This window comes from Poecile atricapillus, chromosome 15 (assembly GCF_030490865.1).
Source record: "Poecile atricapillus isolate bPoeAtr1 chromosome 15, bPoeAtr1.hap1, whole genome shotgun sequence".
Lineage (NCBI taxonomy): Eukaryota > Metazoa > Chordata > Aves > Passeriformes > Paridae > Poecile > Poecile atricapillus.
The window spans coordinates 14,369,316-14,389,985 of NC_081263.1; the positions used below are offsets into that span (position 1 = coordinate 14,369,316).

The window sequence follows — 20,670 nt, forward strand, 5'->3', positions numbered from 1 at the left end:
TGTTCAGACTAAAGGCACTTCAGGTAAATACATTGTTTATGGAGTTCCTTTAAGTTAAGATTTCTCTTGCTGGGATTTAATTCCTTCCATGCACAGTCCACTAGCAGCTCATTATCCTAAACCTTTCTGTGACTGCATCCTTGTCTTTTGCCTAGATCTGTCCACAGTTCCCATCAGAACTGAAAACTGATTTCTTTATTAATGACATTTGTTTAACTCTATGGAAATGAAGTATTGTTGCTATCTACATGAATGAGCAGTTCTGTGCTGCATATTCAAGGTTTGCAAATGCTGGCACAAAAGGCAAATATTTCCAAGCTGGCTGAATAAGCAGTTGCAAAACATTTGTAAGTCTAGGTTGAACTGCTGTAATGCTTTTGGAGTGTAGCCCTATTTTGTACCTACTTCAATGTCTTTATGTTAAATAATTTACTGAAAAGGGGAAGGGTCTGGGCTAGAGAGCCCCAGAAAACAAAGCCCCCAGCCCCAGCCAGAGAGGAGATTTTAGTGAAGTTTTTGCCCTTTCTGCTCTGCCTGCCATCGCTGAAAGAGAGAGAGCTCCACTTAAAAGAATGAATACCGCTAGAAAGACAGTGTTATTAAACTGTATGTGTGTGTTTGGGAATATCCATACCATCAAATGATGTCCTGTTACATCTTCCATGGAAGGTAGAAGTATTACAGTGGCAGTGGCAGTGCTTAAAAAAATTGTATTCACATGCACTAATAGAGACATGCAAAATATGTACAGCTTTGAAACTGGTAGATAAGCACACAGTGTCTCACCTCTACACCTATAATCACACACAAGAAGTGTGACCATTAAAGGCTTCTGCTTTCCTTGGGAATGATTCAGAGTGTTGCTTATGCTTCTGTTCTTTTTCTTCCTGGTATTTAAGGTCCTACACAGAGTGAAAACTCCAGAGTAAGGAGTGATACACGGTAAGACTTCTTTCCTCCTTTTTTTTTTTTTTTTTTTAATTCTGCCTTTTTGTGTTTGCAGTTTTGAAAGAGAAATTGTGTGTTTTGTAAAGAAGACAATGAAAAATTTATGACAATGCCCTGCAGCAGTATCTGTTAAGATCTGAGCATGCCCTAAACAAAAATATTGGACAGTTGCTCAGCTCCATTGTCGGGCCTCAGTTTTGCCTCCATACCTGACTGATATTTTTGTTTTTTCCCTTTGTGTTCCTCATCCTTCTCCCAGTGATTACCTAAAGTAAATCATATATTTTAAAAACCCCAAACAAATGGCACTGGTTGTTTTTACACTGGTTTGCTTTATAGCATGGAGGTATCAGAATTATATTTAGCTTTGTTAAGAAGATCTCAAAAGCTGTCTGGCACTTACAGTGCGCTAAGGCTGATATCGGATTATGGACCTTGCTGCCTCGTAGGATAAGAGTGTGCCCAGCACCATGTTACTTTAGTTAGTTCCCAGTATTACGAGTATTTTAAGGATCTGTACAAGGCATAGCACTCTGGATGACATCTGGAATAGCCAAGATAAATTTCACTTTTTTGTTTGTGTTCTTGGCTGTGTTGTCTGAAGTCTTCCCATGAAAGTTTGTTTTTGTTCTGTTTCCTTTTTGTGTTTGAAAGAATGCTTAGATGCCTAGATACTCAAAATACCTGAGTGTATATTAGAATAATAACAACAATAACAATAATAACAATTCAGTTTTGGTATCAGCCAGGGAGCTTCTGGTGGTCATTGTGAGGATCATGTAAATGATCAGGAAAGTGACTTTCTACAAGGGTATGACATGAAATAGCAAGGGGGAATGCCTGAAAAACTGGGGCTAAACCTCCTACAGACTTGAGATCACTAATGATTTGGACCCACTTTCAGAGACATTTATTTTGGGGTTGTTGTACTATGAATTACATGCACTACACCTGGTATAGAGCAAAACTGTGTTTGACCATGATATTGAGGTTAAATTGATATGATTTTATTTGGTCCTTTATGACTTGTGATTTACTTAGCCTTACCTACTGGGTTTTATTTTGTGTACATTTAAAGGAATGTAATTTTTGAGGTACTGGGTTGAAACTGTAACCTCTTCCTTTATTTCTGATGGCTTATGTGCTTGACCTGTAAATCCACTAGAATTTTGGTTGACAACCTTTATGTTATGCCCAGCATATGCTGAAAATAAAATGCTTTAGAATAAAGATGTAGATGCCTTTAATTCTCCTTAAGGAGCTACAAATATGTCAGAATAATACTCTGCTAGTGTATAATAGTGTAAGTGAACAGCACAGCATGGGTAAGTACTGCTATGTACTTACTTAATTCTTCTAAGTTTGTGCAGTTTATATTCATAGCTATTGGTCAAAACTTTAATGCTCCAACCTGTTCCAGAATTGAGTTTAGAGGAAAAAGTATGTATGCATAAGTAAGATTTCTAAAAATTTGTAGTATTTTGTGTGTTCTGAGCACATGCCAGCCCTGTGGAGTAAAGGCACACAGGCTGTTCTCAGGTGTTGGTCAGCTTCTCATCTCATTAGGGACTCATGGGCAGAAATAGTTAAGCAGCAAAATCCAGAGCCTGGACCTAAGGGCAAGTGTATCAAATTGGGAAATGAAAGAGGGAGATTTTGGTGTGACAGATGTTATATGCGTCTGTTTCACCACCTTTCCATCAACTCAGGTTTTAAGTACCACAGGAGATAAACTCTGAGTGTGTTTATAGGATGTATAGATACTTGGAATTATTATGTTACAAACCTCACATAGTTGTAACTACTGCATTCTAGTGTCTTTCACATGTCTTTTCAAATCCCCTGGAAGTGTCCCAGGCCAGGCTGGATGGTGCTTGGAGCAACTTGGTCTAGTGGAAAGGGGCTGGAATGAGATGAGCTCTAAGGCCTGTCCCAACACAAACTCTTCCATGATTCTGTGATTTGCAAAGTTTTGTGTTACCCATGCACTACTAGAACAGTTCTCTGTGTCTTTTCCTGCAAAAGGACTAACTCAAATGGCCTTGAAAACTGTGAGGATGCTGCTTCCAGTGAAAACAAGACTGTTAATGGCAGTGACTCTCCGTTACTCACAAATGGAAACTGCAAACCTGCCAGACCTCCCAGGCCTGCCAGGCCCCCGCCCCCCACTCCCCGCAGACCCCCGTCAGTTGCTGGTATGTCCATGGGGCTGGGCACTCCTTGAGTGAACAGAACTGTTTCTGCTCCTGATGTTTAACTGCTCTTTTGATGGTAAATTCTTTAGCAGGTCATTTCTGAAGAAGTACTTTTTAGCTTGCATTTGGTACATGTTGTTTAATCATTGTTCCTGTTACTGGAAATTTCTTGTTTCCACATCTGTTCAGGGTGATGGCAGTCAGTGATGGTGCTACAGAGAGTGGAGCTGGGACCAGGAGAGCATGAGTGCTGCTGCTGCACTAAGGCACCCACTGAGGGTGGCATGAAATCCACTGAACTGAACTCAAAGAACTACCTCAAGTTGATATAATATTGGGTTCTGAGTTACAAGTTATTGGTTTCTACAATTGCAGTTAGATTCTGTGAAGTTGCAGCACTTCAAACGTTCATTACTCTTCTCTGCTAAAATGGATAGATTTTTTTTTAATCTAGTTTTACCTTGTACCTGAAGGCCACTAATTCTGAAAAGTTACATGATGTTTTTGGAGTAATTCCTTTACCCCCATATAATGCAATGTTTTGGTAGTCTCATTATTACAATTGATAAATGATGGGTTCAGATGGGCTCTGCAATACAGTAATTACTTTAAAAGATTAATCCAGTGCAGTTAGTTAATGAGACTTGACCTGTGTTCAGCTTCTAACCCCACCCACCAAATGGCATTAAGATAAAACTGAAAACATTTAAAGAATGTCTGTGTTCCCCTCCCATTGTGATTGTTACTTTCCATGCAATATCAAATCTCCTCTTGGAAATTTTATGCCTATCATCACTTAAATTATTGTTTCAAATAATAAATGAAAAATAATCAATTCATTAGTACAAGGAAGTAGATTTTTATTATCATTCAATGTTTACAGAATGCAGACAGGGTAAATATCAGAAATATCAAAATGCTGTTGATGGCAGTTCTTGGATTAAAGTATTTTTACAGTTAAAATTGCTGTTTAGTTTTCATTTGAGCTGCAAAACGTGGCCAAGGAAACAGCAGTTCTGGCAGGTTTGCTTTTGTAATGTGCAACTTCTACAATAAATTGGTGATAAAGTCAGTTAAAGGCTTTTTCTCTTCTCTTCTCTCTCTGACATCATAGCAAGTGCAAATGGTCCTTCATCCACATCCACAGAAAGCGATGGGGCCAGTGCAGGATCACTGGCAGGTACAGCCTCAAATACACCTTCAGAGCAGAGCCCTGAGGGGGCAACAGCAGCAACCACAGCTCCTGCCACTCCTGCACTCACCACACCTCCAGTGTCAAGACAAGTCCAGCCAGTAAATCCTTCACCTCAGGCCCTTACTACAGTCAGCCAAGGTCCTCTTCCACCTGGGTATGGATTTAATGACTTCTTTCTCCCCATGTGTGCTGACTTTTCTGGTTTTATTTTATTTTATTTACAGTAGATTTAGCAAGCCATTGCTAATGTCTGCCTTTTGCTGCCTGACAAAAATTCCCCAATATGAATTTGGAGGGTTTATAACTGTTTTGTATGGTTGGTCCTCAAGCATTCAAGGAAATAATTACTTCTAATATTTATCATATGTTCCCATGTCAGTGAAACATAGGTTTAAAATAGTGTGACAGCTTGTAGTCTTCAAATTAAAATAAAGTCACATAGGAAAATTTTTGTATGGATAAGTAGAAGAAAAGCTGCTGTTTGCAGTCCTGAAGATTTGGATTTCATACTGCAGCTCCTGAGAGTAGCATGGACATGCTGCTGTGCTTTGGGTACATCTGGAATTTGTCAGATGGTTGGCCTATTGCCTCAAAGCTCTCAGCTTTAAAAAAAACAACAGCAAAAATGTTTCTTGATTCTCTGAGTGAGGGAAATCCCAGTGTGAATGGTCTAATTGCTGAATTACCTGCCTTGATTTGCAGGTAGTTAAACCAAAGGGTAGGAGAGGTCTGAATTACTTTACAGAATAATGGAAATAAAAAAGCGGTCTTGAAAACATCAGTTGTTGCTTTATCATTTTGATTTCAATAGAAATGGCAAATAGCTTTTTTTTCCCTCTGTGATGTTACATCTGATGCAAATACAGAGATCATTATTCCAATTGCTGCATATGCAGAAAATGTGACCAATGCCCCTACAGTGATCTCTGCATATACTTGATCACTGAAAAATGTGCATATATTAGAATAATGCTACTCTAAAAGGGGATTATGATCTATAGTGTGTTCTGTTCAACAGATTATTGATGCACTTGATATTGAATACAAAATTTTGCTAAAATTGTACACCTAGGCACAAATTTGAGCTTCTGTTTCCCAGAAATGTGGTAATGTACAATTTTTTTATTTTTTTTTTAATTTTAGTTGGCCTAGAATCACTGTTAATATGAATGGTATCACTGTATGCTGCACACTGTTCTGGTGCATCTCATGAGCCAGGGGTTAGTTTTAAACATCTTGTTCAGATGTAAGCATTTTATGAAAATAAAAATTTCTCATCTTTATACTGTTGGTGAGTGGTTGGAGTAGTTTGATCTGGAGGAAGATTAAACTTTTTGATCTATTTTCAGTTGGGAGCAAAGAGTAGACCAGCATGGTCGAGTGTACTATGTGGATCATGTTGAAAAAAGAACAACGTGGGATCGGCCAGAGCCTCTTCCTCCAAGGTGAGCCAGGATCAGCCATTCAGTCATCTCAGGTGTCTGGGTTATCCAGGAATTAATTGCCTGACAGTTTGCTAAAGCTGGAACAGATATTTGAAAACAGAAATGTGAACCCAGTTGTTCCAGGTTGTCTCTAAGAAATGCATACAGAAAAGAGCTGAATGTCAAAAATACCCAGTCTGAATTTCCTGTCAAAGATCAAGCCAAGTGCATCTTTACTATCTGAGAAACAGATTTCAGTTAAAGACAGTAGACACCCCCAAGAGTAAAAGAGAACCAAAACCACAGGAAAGTATTTTGGGACTGACCTAACTATCAGCTTGAGCTGGGAGGTAGCCAAACCAAAATGTTTGGTTACCTCTTATCCTGAGGTTACTGTTTGCAGGCCTTTGATCTTGTTGCAGGACTCCCAGCTGCCAGTTTATTATGCACATAGAAACCAGCTTTCATTATTAAACTTCTCCAGCTCTTGGCATCAGAACAGCCAGTGATATTAGTTCACAGTTGCTGTTTCTTATTTTTTAACAATAGAAGAAAAACACAAGAGTTATTCTGTTGCACTTTTTCATCCTGAAATGGTCCACACGCTATAAAGAGTTAAAAAGCGAAAACGTGGGATAGTAGAGAACTTGATATTAAAGAACAAAAACAGTCTCATAAATGGAGCCTTCCTATCATGTTTCAAGTTATTTTGAGATCTTTGAGTAGATGAACTTGTACATTGCTTAAGCTGACTTAGACTGGGAATGCTTTTCTTTCATGTTTGGTAAGTAGCACTGATCTCATAAACTGAAAACTAGAAAGAAAAAAAAACCAAACCCAAAGCAAAGCACCAAGCCCCATGCCCAAACATACTCAGGTGTGAGGAAGTCTTGTGTTGAGTAGCTTAAAATGTTAGGGCATTTGCTGTGTTTTAGGAGAAACCATCAGGCTTGTGTTACAGGCTGAATGGGATAACTGCAGTGATGCCAGCACAGTATGGACAGTGGTCTAGACAGCTCTTAAAAACTATTTCAAGACCCTAAAAATACAGTAAATTAAATGGCTCTTTGTATAGGATGCAAAAAATAAGAGTGATTCTTGTAAAACAATTCTAGCTCTTGCATCATTTTAGCAGAGGGTACAAGGAGAAAAAACTGCTGATGAGCCCATGCTTGGTGTTCCCTGCCACCATGCTGGCCTCCAAGAGCTTCTGAGTTCTTAAATTGCTGGCTGTTGACAAGTGTGGCTGGTTTTTTTTTTCCCAAAGCTGGGAGCGCCGAGTTGACAACATGGGGAGGATTTATTACGTTGACCACTTCACCAGAACGACGACGTGGCAGAGACCAACGCTGGAGTCTGTCCGGAATTACGAGCAGTGGCAGCTCCAGCGCAGCCAGCTCCAGGGAGCCATGCAGCAGTTCAACCAGAGGTTTATATATGGGGTAAGAAATACATGAGTGGCTGAGGGCTAGGGTGGTTTTGGGATTTGGGCATGCCTGTGGGTAACCTCTCCCCATAATGGCAGCAGACTCTGTTACGGTTTATGATAATATATTTCTGTGTGTAGAATGGCAGGGAGGGCTCACTGTAATGTTAGTTCATCTCCTTGCAGTCAGCACATGGGGGTTAGTTGTCACCTCAATATAGGGTTTCTTAGATAAAATTTATGTACAATATTGATAAAGCCTTTGGTTCAAAACAAACTACAGCTTAGTAGTAAGCTGGTTTATTTGTATTATATCCTGTGTTACCATGGTCAAACACCTGGGAGGTAAGCAAACTCACAGGCCATACATTCCTGCTCTGGGTAAAATGTATTACGCAAAATGAATGTTAGGAGAACAGGGATTTCAGCATTTTTAATTCATTGTTTGCCTGTGAGGAATAGCAGACATTCGATCACTCCAACTCATGCTACTCGTGCTCATCAAGAATGGTGTAGGTTCTGATTTGCTGTATGTGTGAGAATAAAAAGGAGCCCGTAAGTGCTGGTGGACAGAACTGTACTGAGTGCAGGAATGAAGTTTCTGATTGTTTTGGGTGCTACTGTACTAATTTCCTCCTGTGTAGGCAGGGGTACTAAACAAAGAATAATTATTTCTTGGCAGTGTAGTTAATTAAGGATGCCAAGGTCAGTAAAACAGGCCTTTTCTGTGGAGAAGAACGAAAAGTTGGCATCTTTGCTATGTGTAACATTAACAAAAATGAATTTACTTCAGTAATTCAGGATGGGTATGGTAGAACATCTGGAAAGCAAATGACTAGTAACTAATGCCTCATTTGTTCATGTGACTTGCAGAACCAGGATTTTTCATCCACACAGAACAAAGAGTTTGATCCTCTTGGCCCTCTGCCACATGGATGGGGTAAGACTAACTTGAATGTGTTTTGTAATGCAGTGTAATTAAACATTAAAGCATACTTCTGCCAAATTATTTGTCAGCTGTTCTAAGCTGGTTTTTAAAAATTAAAACTTGGATTAAAGGTATTTTAAAATTAGATCTAATCAAATGTACTATTAAAACAGAATCCTGACTAGGCTATGACATTTCAAAGTGGTTTAGAAACTATAAGGTGTTCTGGTTTACTCCACTGTTAACAAGTGTAACAGATGCTTTAACACTGTCATCCTTTTGAGACTTTTTCATTCCCCCCACCATCCTGTTCCTGCTAAATCAGGCTCCAAATCCTCTCTAAATCAAACTGCCAAATTCTCTCCCCAAGACAGCTCTTGAAGAGTTTTGTTGGTCTGAAAATGTTTTTTATAGTGACAACTAACCCCTTCTTGATTTGGCCCTCTCCCTGGAATAAATTTGTTCTTGTACTTAACAGGGTTGAAAATTTACAATTAATACAAATTTTGGCAGGGTGTAATAAAAAACCAGAAGTGTAAAATTACTTTCTGTTGTGACTATTAAGCAGATGTAAAAATTCAAGTTTTATGATATGTAGGCGAAGCTCTCAGAATTCTCTTGTGGAATTTGGAGCAAGTAATTACTTGGCAGAGTTGGACTTGAGGTTTTGAGTTCATCTGCTTTTCAAACAGAATTATTTGGATTTTTAGTCCTGGTATTGATGCAGCTTTGTGCCATAAAACTGTCATTCCCCACACTTGTGCTTTTGTACATTACATATATAGCATTTCACAGAAAGGTCTTTAGGCTGGCATTGTCCAGGAAATGGCAGACTCAGTCTCCACATTGTGTGGAATTCTGCTGTCAGGGCTCATAGGCAAATGCCTACTTACAGAAGCTTTTGACCTGTGGTAGTTAGATTTTGATCCATTTTTGTAATTTGTTTCTCTTGCAGCACTAAATAAAAATGGTATGAAGAGCTGCAGAATGGTAGAGAGGAGCAAGCTAGGGCATTTCTCATAGGCAGGGTTAGGTCAGTGTATGTCCATGATTCATCTGAGAGAAAATATAAGTGGGTTTTCTTGGAAACTGCATTGACCATTTTTTATTCCCTGCTGTAATTTGAACTTGAAGCCCCCTTGTACCTTCTTGCTACTTTTATGTGTATCTGTTCCCTCCTCTGTGTTTGCTTTCTGTGTTGCTTGTCAGGCACATCACGATGTTTGACACAGCTGAAACTTCCTGTGGACAAAAAAGCTTACAGTTTTCCCTTTTTCCAGTTAATTTTTCCTATAATTGAAAAATAAATTACGTAGTAAGAAATTATGTCAACGAAAGTGAAAATATGTTGGGGAAACCTGAGAGCAGGAGAGGCTGTAGCAGGGTGTGGTGACAGTCTCAGCAGCATATTAAAGGGGGAATTGAATTTTTTCTCCTTTTACATCTTTTCAGAAAAACGAACTGACAGCAATGGCAGAGTGTATTTTGTCAATCACAACACACGAATCACTCAGTGGGAAGACCCCAGGAGTCAGGGGTAAGAAATCAGTTGCAGCTGCATGTACGATGAAAGTGTAAATGAAATTAAAATGTAGCCGAGTAGAGTGAGCCAGGAATTGCTGCCCACAGGTGAGACATGGATTGTGCGATGCAAACACCAGAGTGCTCAATATCAAGTTGAGATATTGGCCAAAATGGAAACTGTGGCAATATTACTTTGTCACTCTACAGTTACCAGGAAAGCCTTGGTCAACAGTAAGCACTAAGCTCATTCCCTAGGACAGCTTCAGCTTTTCATAAGTAATCAATTACATTTGTCTAAACATTTGTGTCATTGGAGGAAAGAGAGACCTCCTTTGTATGATGAATGCAGAGTCTTGAATAAGACTTTGGTTGTTTCCCAGACAGTCACAGAATCACAGAATGGTTTGGGTTGGAAGGGACTTTAAAGCCCATCTTGTTCCACCCTCCTGCCATGGCAGGGACACACCTTCCACTATCCCAGGTTACTCTTAAGTCCTGTCCAGCCTGGCTTTGGACATTTCCAGAAATAGGTAGGAGACAGAAAGAAGGCAGACCCAAAAAGCTGTAGCACCTTTCCTCACACCTTTTTAAAAAAGGAGTAAAGGAGACAGAGAACTTGAGGCACTACTAGAAACACTAGAGTTCTATTTATTTTGGGCTCTGTCACTGTGAAGTCTTTGAGGTGAAGAATGGAGTCAGGAAGTTGAGGGTGAGGTGTGTTCAGTCCCAACTGCTGTTTGAGCTGAAAACATCTGTTTGGTGAAGCAACTTCACCTGTCCCCCATGGAGGAGGGGAAGGGGGACAGCCAAGGCTGTGTGAGAGGGATCACAGCTGGAGCTGCTCAGCTCTGCAGCAGCCAGCTGTGGCGAGCAGTTACTCTTGGAGTACCCCAACAACAGAATGTTTGGGCTGCACAGTCAGGACACAGTATTTATGGAGGGAAGCCACTGGGGAGCACTTCACAGTGATACTACTCAGATCTTCCAAATATATTGAGATCTACTTTTGTAGCAAAACTGAGTTGGAAATTGTCAAAAAATTCTACGTGATCACTATTTGTATTTTCTTTTATTTTTGTCATTCTGAAACATTTTTGGCTGCTGTGATTATACATGAGGCACCAAAAACTGCTTGTTAAAATTGTGTCAGTTTTGGAATAAAAGCCTCGTATTAGAAGATGAAATTCTCTTGTTTGTGAAGGAAACAATAAACCTTGCTTACACTTTTCCCTTAAGGCTTTTTCTTGCCTTTATTTAAGGTAGTGCAAGCAAATGAGCTAATGTTTACTTAACCATTTTGGTCTAATTGAGAGCTGACTGCAAATTTTGGAGAGGGAGGAAAAAGCTAAAATAAATCCAAATGGAAGCTTTCTCAATCTGTAGATTCTCCAGGTTTTCTAAAATGCTTGCTGCCTCAGGTAATACTCGCTTGACTTCATAGATTAAGTTGATCAGTTACCATGTATTTCCTTTTACCCATAGTCAGTTAAATGAGAAGCCCTTGCCAGAGGGCTGGGAAATGCGATTTACTGTGGATGGAATTCCCTATTTTGTGGATCACAATAGAAGAACCACTACATACATAGATCCCCGCACGGGAAAGTCTGCTCTGTAAGTGTTAATATTTTACTTAGGTTTCAAAAATCAAGTTTAGCACATGTCATTTTTGAAATCTTCGGTTTTTTCCTCTTACTGCATGTAGGAAGGTTTACATGGAGCATTGTCCCTTAAATACCTGGGATTTTTCATTCATTGGAAGTCCCTGAGGAAGGCAGAGTTCTGAAAACCGCAGAATCCTTCTTGCCATGTAGTGTTTGAGATTTGAGAGTAATGGAGGAACCACATCTGTCCTGTTGATGACCAAATCCCTTCCTTAGAGTTACTAGTCTCTCTCTTTAAAACAGACCCAACCCTTTGTTTTTTTTTAGGAACCAGAATGACGTTGAAACCAGTTTACCTCCAAAGTTAACCGAATGTTATCACATCTTTATTGTTAGAATCTGTTTTTACAGTTAATGATCAGGTAGTGTTTTAAATGTACTGTTAAGCATTCCACAGTTCACAAAGGAATATTTTTTTAGTTTAAAAACAAAAAATTAAGCCCCAAAACCAAAAAATGTGATTAGACAGCCAGCTAAACAATACAGCTGTATAACTAATACATTTGCAGGCTTTTACTTCAGTTAGAAGAACACTTGAAAATTCATTCTTTTCCTCCTTTTGGTTGCAGAGACAATGGACCCCAGATAGCTTATGTGCGTGATTTCAAGGCCAAGGTGCATTATTTCAGATTCTGGTGTCAGGTATGGATTAATTTTTTGGCAATTTTGGTTTTGCTTGCATGCTTTCAATGCCTTTTTCAGTGCCTTCCAATAAAGGGAATCAAACTACTCTAAGGATAAAGGTGAGTTAAATTAGGAGGGAGTAAATATAGGAATTGTATCATCTCAGGTAAGCTTTAAAGCAATGTAACTTTTGGCTTTAAAATATTTTAGAATAAAGGAAAACATAAATTTTCCTACCTTTTTTGAAGTGGTGGGTTTCTGAATAGTGTTTTCTTGCTGCTGTTAGTACAGGAATATATAGAGTTAAAACAAGATCTGCTTTCTATATAAATACTCACTTCTGGCAGAAAATGCAGGGCATTTGTGACACAACAGACATGTCCAAGCACTGAGGGATATACTGTGGTGCACATTAGGGTGCTCTAACACAATATCAAATTCCAGTGAGTCAGTCTTGGTCCCCTAAGTTCCTTATATCAAGAGATGAAGTAACTTGATGTTTAGGAAAAAGTCATTGGTTTAAATGTTCCAGTTTTCAAGAGTCACTGAATTATCCTTTGAAAACAGTGGAGAGACTAGCCTCGTTTTTCAGTTGTAATTTTGTGCAGTATAGCCTGAATGTTTTAATTTCTTATTAAACTGAAAGAATCACAGAATGGTTTGAGTTGGAAGGGACCTTAAAGATATCTCATTCCAGCCTCCTGCCATGGCAGGGACACCTTCCACTGTCCCAGGCTGCTCCAAGCCCCATCCAGCCTGGCCTTGGACACTTCCAGGGATCCAGGGGCAGCCACAGCTTCTCTGGGCACCCTGTGCCAGGGCCTCCCCACCCTCACACGTGCTAGGAATTCCTTCCCAATATCCCACCTAAGCCTGCTCTCTGACAGTGGGAAGCCATTCCTTATGTCCTATCACTCCAGGCCTTTGTCGATAGTCTCCATCTTCCTTGTTGGTCCCTTCCAAGGAGTGGAAGGCCACAATTAGGTCACCCTGAAGCTTCTCCAGACTGAACAATCCCAATTCTTTCAGCCTTTTCTCACAGGAGAGGTACTTCATGTGTCTCATCAATTCTGGGGTAGAAAGCCTTCCTCAGCTGGAATATGTTACTGATCTTCATGTTTTTCAGGATCTTGCAGGAGTGCAATATTTAACCTGAGTAGCATCTGGAGGTGTGTTCATGTCACTGTAGATACCAATGTTGGAACCAGTCTGTTCTCAGATTAAATTACAATTCAGATACTTTGATTGCTGTTTTTGTTTTATATTGATTAATGAAATTCAGCTGTACCTTTTAATACATACAACAAACAGCAATCCAAAAGTGAAAACTTTAAGTAATTGTACCCTTCACCTCTAAAAAATTTCGTTTCAGCAACTGGCAATGCCACAGCACATAAAGATCACAGTGAGCAGGAAAACATTATTTGAGGACTCATTTCAGCAGGTATTGTATTAAAACATGGGAGTAATGTGCATGAAAATTGGAGTTATCAAATTTATTCTCACGTTATTTTTGAGCCTTAAATATCTTGCTAATGTTACTTTAAGTCAGACTAACAAAAAACCACTAGTGTAACAGGCAGCATTGGCACTTAAAAGCTCACGCTAAAATATGAAGTACTGGCACTGATTTATCTGACAAAGGTGATTTTTTTTTTTATTTTTTCCTCAGAATGATTTAAAATCTGAGTTAATTTTGAGGAGAGTGCTGAGGCAGAACAGCACCCCATTCTCAGGATGTTTCTGTGTTGTGCTTGTTGGTTCATTTTTCCTCACAGGGTGTTGTACTAGCATGGGCTATGTACAAAAAATCTGTTAAGTTGATCTTAGTCTGGTTGTCTTGAAATGAGTAATTAATTTTTAAAAACAAAAATTATTAATTCTACTTGCATTATTAGGATTGAAATTCTTATTAATCTCTGTAGAGCAAAGGTTAAAATGTTAGGGTTTTGTTAAGGTCTTTAGACCCTGATTAAAATTTTTCCAAATTATTAAATGCTCTAGTGCTTGCTAGAATATAGTGGTAATTCTAACCAGTGCTGACAGCTATTTTCTTAAAAAGAATTGATTGTTTTTCTTTCACTAAGATAATGAGCTTCAGCCCTCAGGATCTCCGGAGACGTTTATGGGTTATTTTCCCTGGTGAAGAAGGTTTAGATTATGGAGGTGTGGCAAGGTAAACTACACTAAAATGGAAGATAATAACTTGTTCTGCAGGTGGTGATGTGGAGGCTTCCCCAGAATAGACACTTAAACTGCAGTGCTTTCACAATAGGAGTGAAGTTTATTCCTTACCTTATAACATCTGAGCAAGGCAGATCTGCAAGATGTTTGTATGTCTTAAAACTGTATAAAATGATTTTCAGTTTGCATTAGGAATGACTTTAATTATCTCCACGATTAAAGAGATGCAGCTTACTAAACTGAAGTGAGCCTTTGACCCAGCTGTTAATGTCAAAGTAGAGTTTATTGAAAAAGTGAACAGAAATATACATTTAAATCCAAAGTCATTACTGGAATGTAACTGAGAAGTGCATATGTTAATTGGCATTCCCCAGCCCCGGATGTTTAGATCAGTGGTCGACTTGTAATGTGCTCATTTAGATAAGGGTGGGCTTTATCCAAGCCACTGACAGTTGTGTATCATTGCAACTTTGCATTTTAATTTGTGATTTGCTGTCGTTTCCCTTTGGTGTCAGTGTGGGCCAGCTGCTTTCTGGGGAAGGAGGCAGACTGTGCCAACAAGGGCTTGAGTCAACATGAGTTAGCTACAGTAATTTCTGCTGTGATTTTTTTTTGAAATGTGTTTTTATTGTTTGTGTGATTTCAGGGAGTGGTTCTTTCTATTGTCACATGAAGTTTTGAACCCCATGTATTGCCTGTTTGAATATGCAGGGAAGGATAACTACTGCTTACAGATAAACCCAGCCTCTTACATCAATCCAGACCACTTGAAATATTTCAGGTTCATTGGGAGGTTCATTGCCATGGTAAGTCCTAAAGCTGGAAGCAGGTCAGTCCTGTAATTTTCCTGTAATTTTCCTATAAACAAATATTGTACCATCAGATGGATAATTAAAAAATCCATTTTTGAGTTGACAATATCAGGTGTTTTGACTACAACTCCTGCTGGTATAAGGTACTTCAGCATATTGGCAGTCATGGTACTTTGATTGGTTTAATTCTTTGGCTGTCAGATTTCATTGAGCACAGAGCGCAGAATGATGTCATATTAACTACTGAAGCATCCTTTGCATTATTTTGTTTGTTTTTGTGTTCTTCAGGCTTTGTTCCATGGGAAGTTCATTGACACTGGTTTCTCTCTGCCATTCTATAAACGTATCCTGAACAAGGCAGTAGGACTCAAGGATTTAGAATCAGTTGACCCAGAGTTTTACAACTCTCTCATCTGGGTAAAGTGAGTTTGACTTCATTTTGTTCTTGAAATAGCAATACAATGTTTTTGGTTTTCACTTCTGCCAGAAAGTAGGTGTAAATCTATTACTAACAACCCCACAGAAAAATATAATCTAACATTGCAGAGCAGTATGGAATTTTTACTTTAGATACACAAAAAATGATTTGCTAATGCAGAGCCCTTCTGGTTCATTGAATGGTCCGTACAGCATCTTGTGTTGTGTTTTTGTTATTAATTCTAGGTAGACATACTGATGTGGCAGTCTTGAACAGGGTTACAAATAAAACAGCTTGAGTAAATTCGACTGAGACTTCTCAGATAACTGATTAAAAGAAATCAGCAAAAACCCATGTAATGTTTTTCTAGTACCTGGTTTAGTTAGAAAACAAAATGTTTTGTGCTACAATAACATGAAGTTAACAAATGCAGTTTATTATTTACTACCACATAGTCCAAGTCACACTTGGAATTTGAGTTCAAGGTTGGTATTGAAGATTTAATGCTTTAAAGGAGTTCTAGCTGTCCTGGTATTTTTGCCCCAAGCTTAATGATTCCAGACCATTCCTACCTGCAGCCATCCACTGATCTGCATGATCAGGCACCTCTCTGTCCGTGCTCTTGTGGAGTCCTTCTCTTCCACTTCTTTGCAAATTCATCTCCACAGACTAGCAAGTAAAAAGGATGTGGAGTTTCTAGACCACAATTATTTTTGAATTATGTATTACAGATATTTTAAGAAATTATTTTTAAAACCCCTTCTGTCTAAAGCATTGTAATTCTGTACCAGTTTTGTCACAGGAGGATGCCACATGTTTTAGTCCATGGCTGATAAGCACCATTTGTTTCAGTAACACAGGTATTTTTTTTCCTTCAGGTAAAAATGTTAACAAATATATTAGAAGAAAAAGAAAGACAAACTGAGTAAATTTTTTTTCTTCAGCTATAATAAAAAGTCTTGCAGAAAAATTATTTTGTGACTAGAGACAAAATATTTCATTTAAGAGTCACACTAAGAGTAGTTTTGAACATGCTTTGAAAACATCATAGAAGATGTGAGAATAAGATTGGGTTTTGAACTGCAAAACTAAATATAAAAGCCAGGATTTTCATACCCTGTAGTGTTGATTCTTGGAAGGTTTATCTTAAATACTGAGGAGCAGAGAAAACAGCTAATGCGATGTTTAAGAATTAAGGTAGGAATTTTGTTTGGTTTTCAGAGTAGTATGTTCTGCACTCCATGGATATGCTGCTAATGTGCCTTCATTTCAATTCAAAGCAATTTCTGTAGCAATAGAAATCTTCTGGATTTCTGAAATCTTCAGTAAAGGCTTTGCCCCTTTGAAAAAACACTTAAGGATGTGAAAATTGGAGAAAAGGCCTCAGACATCCAAGGGCTGCAGAATCCTCTCAGTCCAGACCCAGACTTCAGTGTAGCTGAGCCTGCTTGTGTGTAGTGCTGCCAGAGGTACCCCTGAGGAAAGGACTGCACATTTACAGGGGAGAAGAGCCATGTCTGTCAGGACAGACATAATTTTGTTCCTCACAAAATGTCAAGTTTTCTCACTTTGCAGGAAAGCATTCCTGGCACTTTTTTCAAGGGCTGTTTTTCTCATTCCTACAAGTCTGAGGATTTCACAAGGTTGACTGAGTTTGGAAGGGGACTTTCAGAAATCATCTGCCAAATCTCTGTGCACAAACTGAGTGGGAGCATGTAGCTTTCATTTTAAAAGGGATGGATGATGAAATAAAATCAGCCCTTCATCTGAGGCCTTCCCTCCTCACCCAAGGTTTCATGCAGTACCATGTATTTTGGAAAGATGATGTTCAGAAGTGCAGGTTGCATCATAGGGCTCAATAAACCATAGCCATGTTTTCAAGACTGGCATTGCTGTGTTATGGCTCAGGATAAATATCTGGATTTTGCACTTTATATTGGAGGAAAGTGATCATGAAAACATCTGCATATACTGGCAGTTCTTCACTTCGTAAAAGCATAAATCAACACATAAACTCCAGAACTTCTTGCAAGGCCATAATTAAGGAACATCTCCTTATCTTGATTGTTTACTTCCAGACCTTCTACCTTAAGGTTCTTCATGCTCATCTCTTATACTGTGTGCAAGTTCTCAACACAGTTATTTATATTTTTTTCCTTCCAGAGAGAATGATATTGAAGAATGTGGTTTGGAAATGTTTTTTTCTGTTGATAAAGAAATACTAGGTGAAATCAAAAGCCATGATTTGAAGCCAAATGGTAGTAACATTCTGGTCACAGAAGAAAATAAAGAAGACTACATCAGGTAAGAATAAATTAAGACTTTAAAATACTCTCATTTTCTTTCTTGAGTTCTAGCAACAAAAGAATGTCTGTGTCACCTAAAGCATTGCTGAATGAATAATTGCTGATGCTGGCAACAAGTGGCAAGTGTTTGGATCTCCATATGAAAGAGGAATAATGATAGAAATAAGTTTCTAAAATCCACTTTTCCTAAAGATCATGGTTAGAAGAAAGTCCACTTTTTTTCTAGCTTTATCTCAGTTTAGCAGAATACCATGACAAGAATTGTGACTGTCATCTATTTAATGAAATGTTACATGTGTTATTATAATTATATTGCTTCATAGCCTGCTGATATTCTAGCCAGCCATTTCAGGTTCATTTGGGATTTTGAGGGGTTGCTTTTTGTTGGGGTTGTTTTGGTTTTTTTTTGAGGACATTTTTGAATGTTTTTGTGAATATTGTTATTTTTCAAAGATACTTGGAATTGCTATTTTATCTGAACTGGTCTTGCAGTTGTGTTATGAATGATGTCATAGGTTGTACTGTCATGGGGTAAGGATCATATTTGCAGCAGCAAAATGTTTTAAAGCAACAGATTGAGTGAAGGAGCCTAAGAGTGATTAAGGAATAAAAATGTGAACAGTGACCTGCTTGTCCTGAAATATCCCCCCCTTCCTCAGTGTGCAGCAGTACAGCAGCTCTGATTTAAGGTGTGAACTTCAAAAAAAAAAAGCTTGGAGGAAGTGCATGAAAAAAAAAGTCATCACACATTGGAGGCACAAACTAAACTGAATCACAGAGAATTTTCCTCTTTGTTACAGTCTGTTCTGTGAAGGCTTTTTCTGTGGGCAGGGGGAGGGAGTTGGGAGTGGGCTCTGTTTTCATCGCATGAGAAATCTGCAGACATTTCAGTGATTCAAAAAAGAGGTGGTGTTTGCATAAGAAACATACTAGCATTTGGCAGGAGGGAGGATCTTCAGAAAATCATTCTTCTCTAGTTCCTAGGAACTCAGGGAGAGCTCAGATTCCAGTTTCATTCAGATTCTTTTGTCTTACTGCAGCTCCCACTTTAAGTCCCCCAAGTTTCTAGGACTGAAATGAGAAATAGCCACTTCTCCTTTAGACTCCAGTGTCCTGACAGGTTAGGCTTGAATTCAGCATAATATCTGCTTCTCCCTGGGTTCAGGTTCTCCATGTCTCCTGCCTGCTTTTCACCCTTTTATTAATGGAGAGTGGAGTTTCTGCCACAGAGCAAAGTTTCATGTTTAACAGAAATAAATATGGAACTTTCCAAATGGACATAGTCACTCCTTGGTAAGCTGACAGTCCTGCTGCTCTTCACCAGTACAACTTGACTTGTTTTTTACCTTGGCATGGATAACAACTGAGCTTTCTGGGGAGAATATCAGACAAAATTGTCAAATACCTCGGGACTACTGTGCTCTCATTAATGTAATCAGTGAAGAGATGCTGCCTCCTCTTTGAGTCCAAACTACTTCTGTAGCAGAATGGTTGAACACTTAGGGTAATTTAGACAAAAAGTGAAATCATTTGCGCAGAGGAAAGGCTGCTGATAAAATTATACAGTGCTCTATCCCCAGAACTTTCCAGACTTTCCATGGTTTTTTAACTTTGCTTACAGTTCATCTCAAAATAGGCAAAGATGTGGACTTGGGTCAGAATAGGCCATTTAAATGATCTTGGTGTGTCTTCTTTTCCAGGCTAGTAGCAGAATGGAGACTGTCTCGAGGTGTTGAGGAGCAGACACAGGCTTTCTTTGAAGGCTTCAATGAAATTCTGCCACAACAGTATTTGCAGTATTTTGATGCTAAGGAACTGGAGGTAAAGGATTGCTTGGCTATTGCTGGATCCAGGTCATTACACATAAAATAAACTCCAGTTAGGACATCTGAAGAGCAAAACTTACTGAGGCTGACAGCTCTTTCATAGGGAATATGGGGGAAACTTCATGGAACAGTATTAGGTTAATGTGTTTTCCTTAACTTTCCTCTTTGCAGCCAACTTAGATGTTTCTGAACACCAAGATTCTGTCAGCAGAAATTTCTTATTTTGTTTTTGTGATTCTTTGATTTGCCTGTGTTCAAAACATGAGTAACTTGACAGAATGAGAGATAAAACCAGCTATGTAGTGGATGGTTGCATATAAATTGGGCCAAGTTGTTGGTTTGGGTTTGATCTCTCAAAATTGCACTTTTCGAAGCATCTGTTCAGTTCAAAAAGTAAAACCATCAAAACAAAACATCCCATCCCTAGTGAAGAATTGTATGGCTGGGCAAAGATAAACTGGCTTGAATGTCTACATAAAACCCCAGAATGGTCTGGGTTGGGATCTTAAATAATCTTCCATGTGCAGAGACACCTTCCATTGTCCCAGGCTGCTCCAATCCCTGTCCAGCCTGGCCTTGGACACTTCCAGGGATCCAGGGGCAGCCACAGCTTCTCTGGGCATCCTGTGCCAGAGCCTGCCCACCCTCACAGGGAAGAATTTATTCCTAAAATTGCAAACTCCATTTTTCACAACAGCGATGCTCTCTAATTTGTGGCTTCTCCAAATACCCTCCATGAACCATCACCAGTCTTTGTTTATAGAAGTTTTGGATGAAGTTTAAAATTAAAACCAAGTGTACTATTATTGCAGGTGCTGCTAAGTGGGGGTCCAGTTGTTCTCTTTTTCTGTGTGTGAGGTCACAGAAGGAAAGTGGAAATTTGTACTCTTCTGCTTATTTCTCTTCTTCTACCCTGAAGGTACTTCTCTGTGGAATGCAAGAAATCGACCTGAATGACTGGCAGAGACACACCATCTACAGGCACTACACCAGGACCAGCAGGCAGATTGTGTGGTTCTGGCAGGTTTGCAGACTTTGCTTTATTCTCAGACCAGCAGAAGTTACAGAATACAGCTCACTGAACCACGGTCAGGACATTGAGCACACCTGCAGAGTGCAGATAGAAACTGTTACTGCTAACCCAGCTGTTCCCAAAAGCCACATTACTGTTCATCTGTGAACGGTGATGATGTGAAAAT

At 39.1% G+C, this 20,670-nt stretch overlaps 1 protein-coding gene across 5 annotated transcripts in view; it reads left to right on the forward strand.

Moving 5' to 3' along the window:
- ITCH (itchy E3 ubiquitin protein ligase) overlaps positions 1–20,670 on the forward strand; it is a 58,876-nt gene that overhangs the window by 33,561 nt on the left and 4,645 nt on the right. For 4 of the 5 annotated variants that reach the window (XM_058850448.1, XM_058850449.1, XM_058850452.1 and 1 more), the window contains 16 exons: positions 900–942; positions 2,974–3,143; positions 4,258–4,492; positions 5,688–5,783; positions 7,030–7,204; positions 8,062–8,128; positions 9,569–9,653; positions 11,123–11,251; positions 11,871–11,943; positions 13,298–13,369; positions 14,013–14,101; positions 14,756–14,915; positions 15,210–15,343; positions 17,503–17,643; positions 19,346–19,466; positions 20,391–20,495. In XM_058850448.1, the coding sequence (XP_058706431.1) occupies positions 900–942; positions 2,974–3,143; positions 4,258–4,492; positions 5,688–5,783; positions 7,030–7,204; positions 8,062–8,128; positions 9,569–9,653; positions 11,123–11,251; positions 11,871–11,943; positions 13,298–13,369; positions 14,013–14,101; positions 14,756–14,915; positions 15,210–15,343; positions 17,503–17,643; positions 19,346–19,466; positions 20,391–20,495 (1,895 nt within the window). The remainder of the gene's footprint in view (positions 1–899; positions 943–2,973; positions 3,144–4,257; positions 4,493–5,687; positions 5,784–7,029; positions 7,205–8,061; positions 8,129–9,568; positions 9,654–11,122; positions 11,252–11,870; positions 11,944–13,297; positions 13,370–14,012; positions 14,102–14,755; positions 14,916–15,209; positions 15,344–17,502; positions 17,644–19,345; positions 19,467–20,390; positions 20,496–20,670) is intronic. The other variant, XM_058850451.1, reaches the window with a different exon arrangement.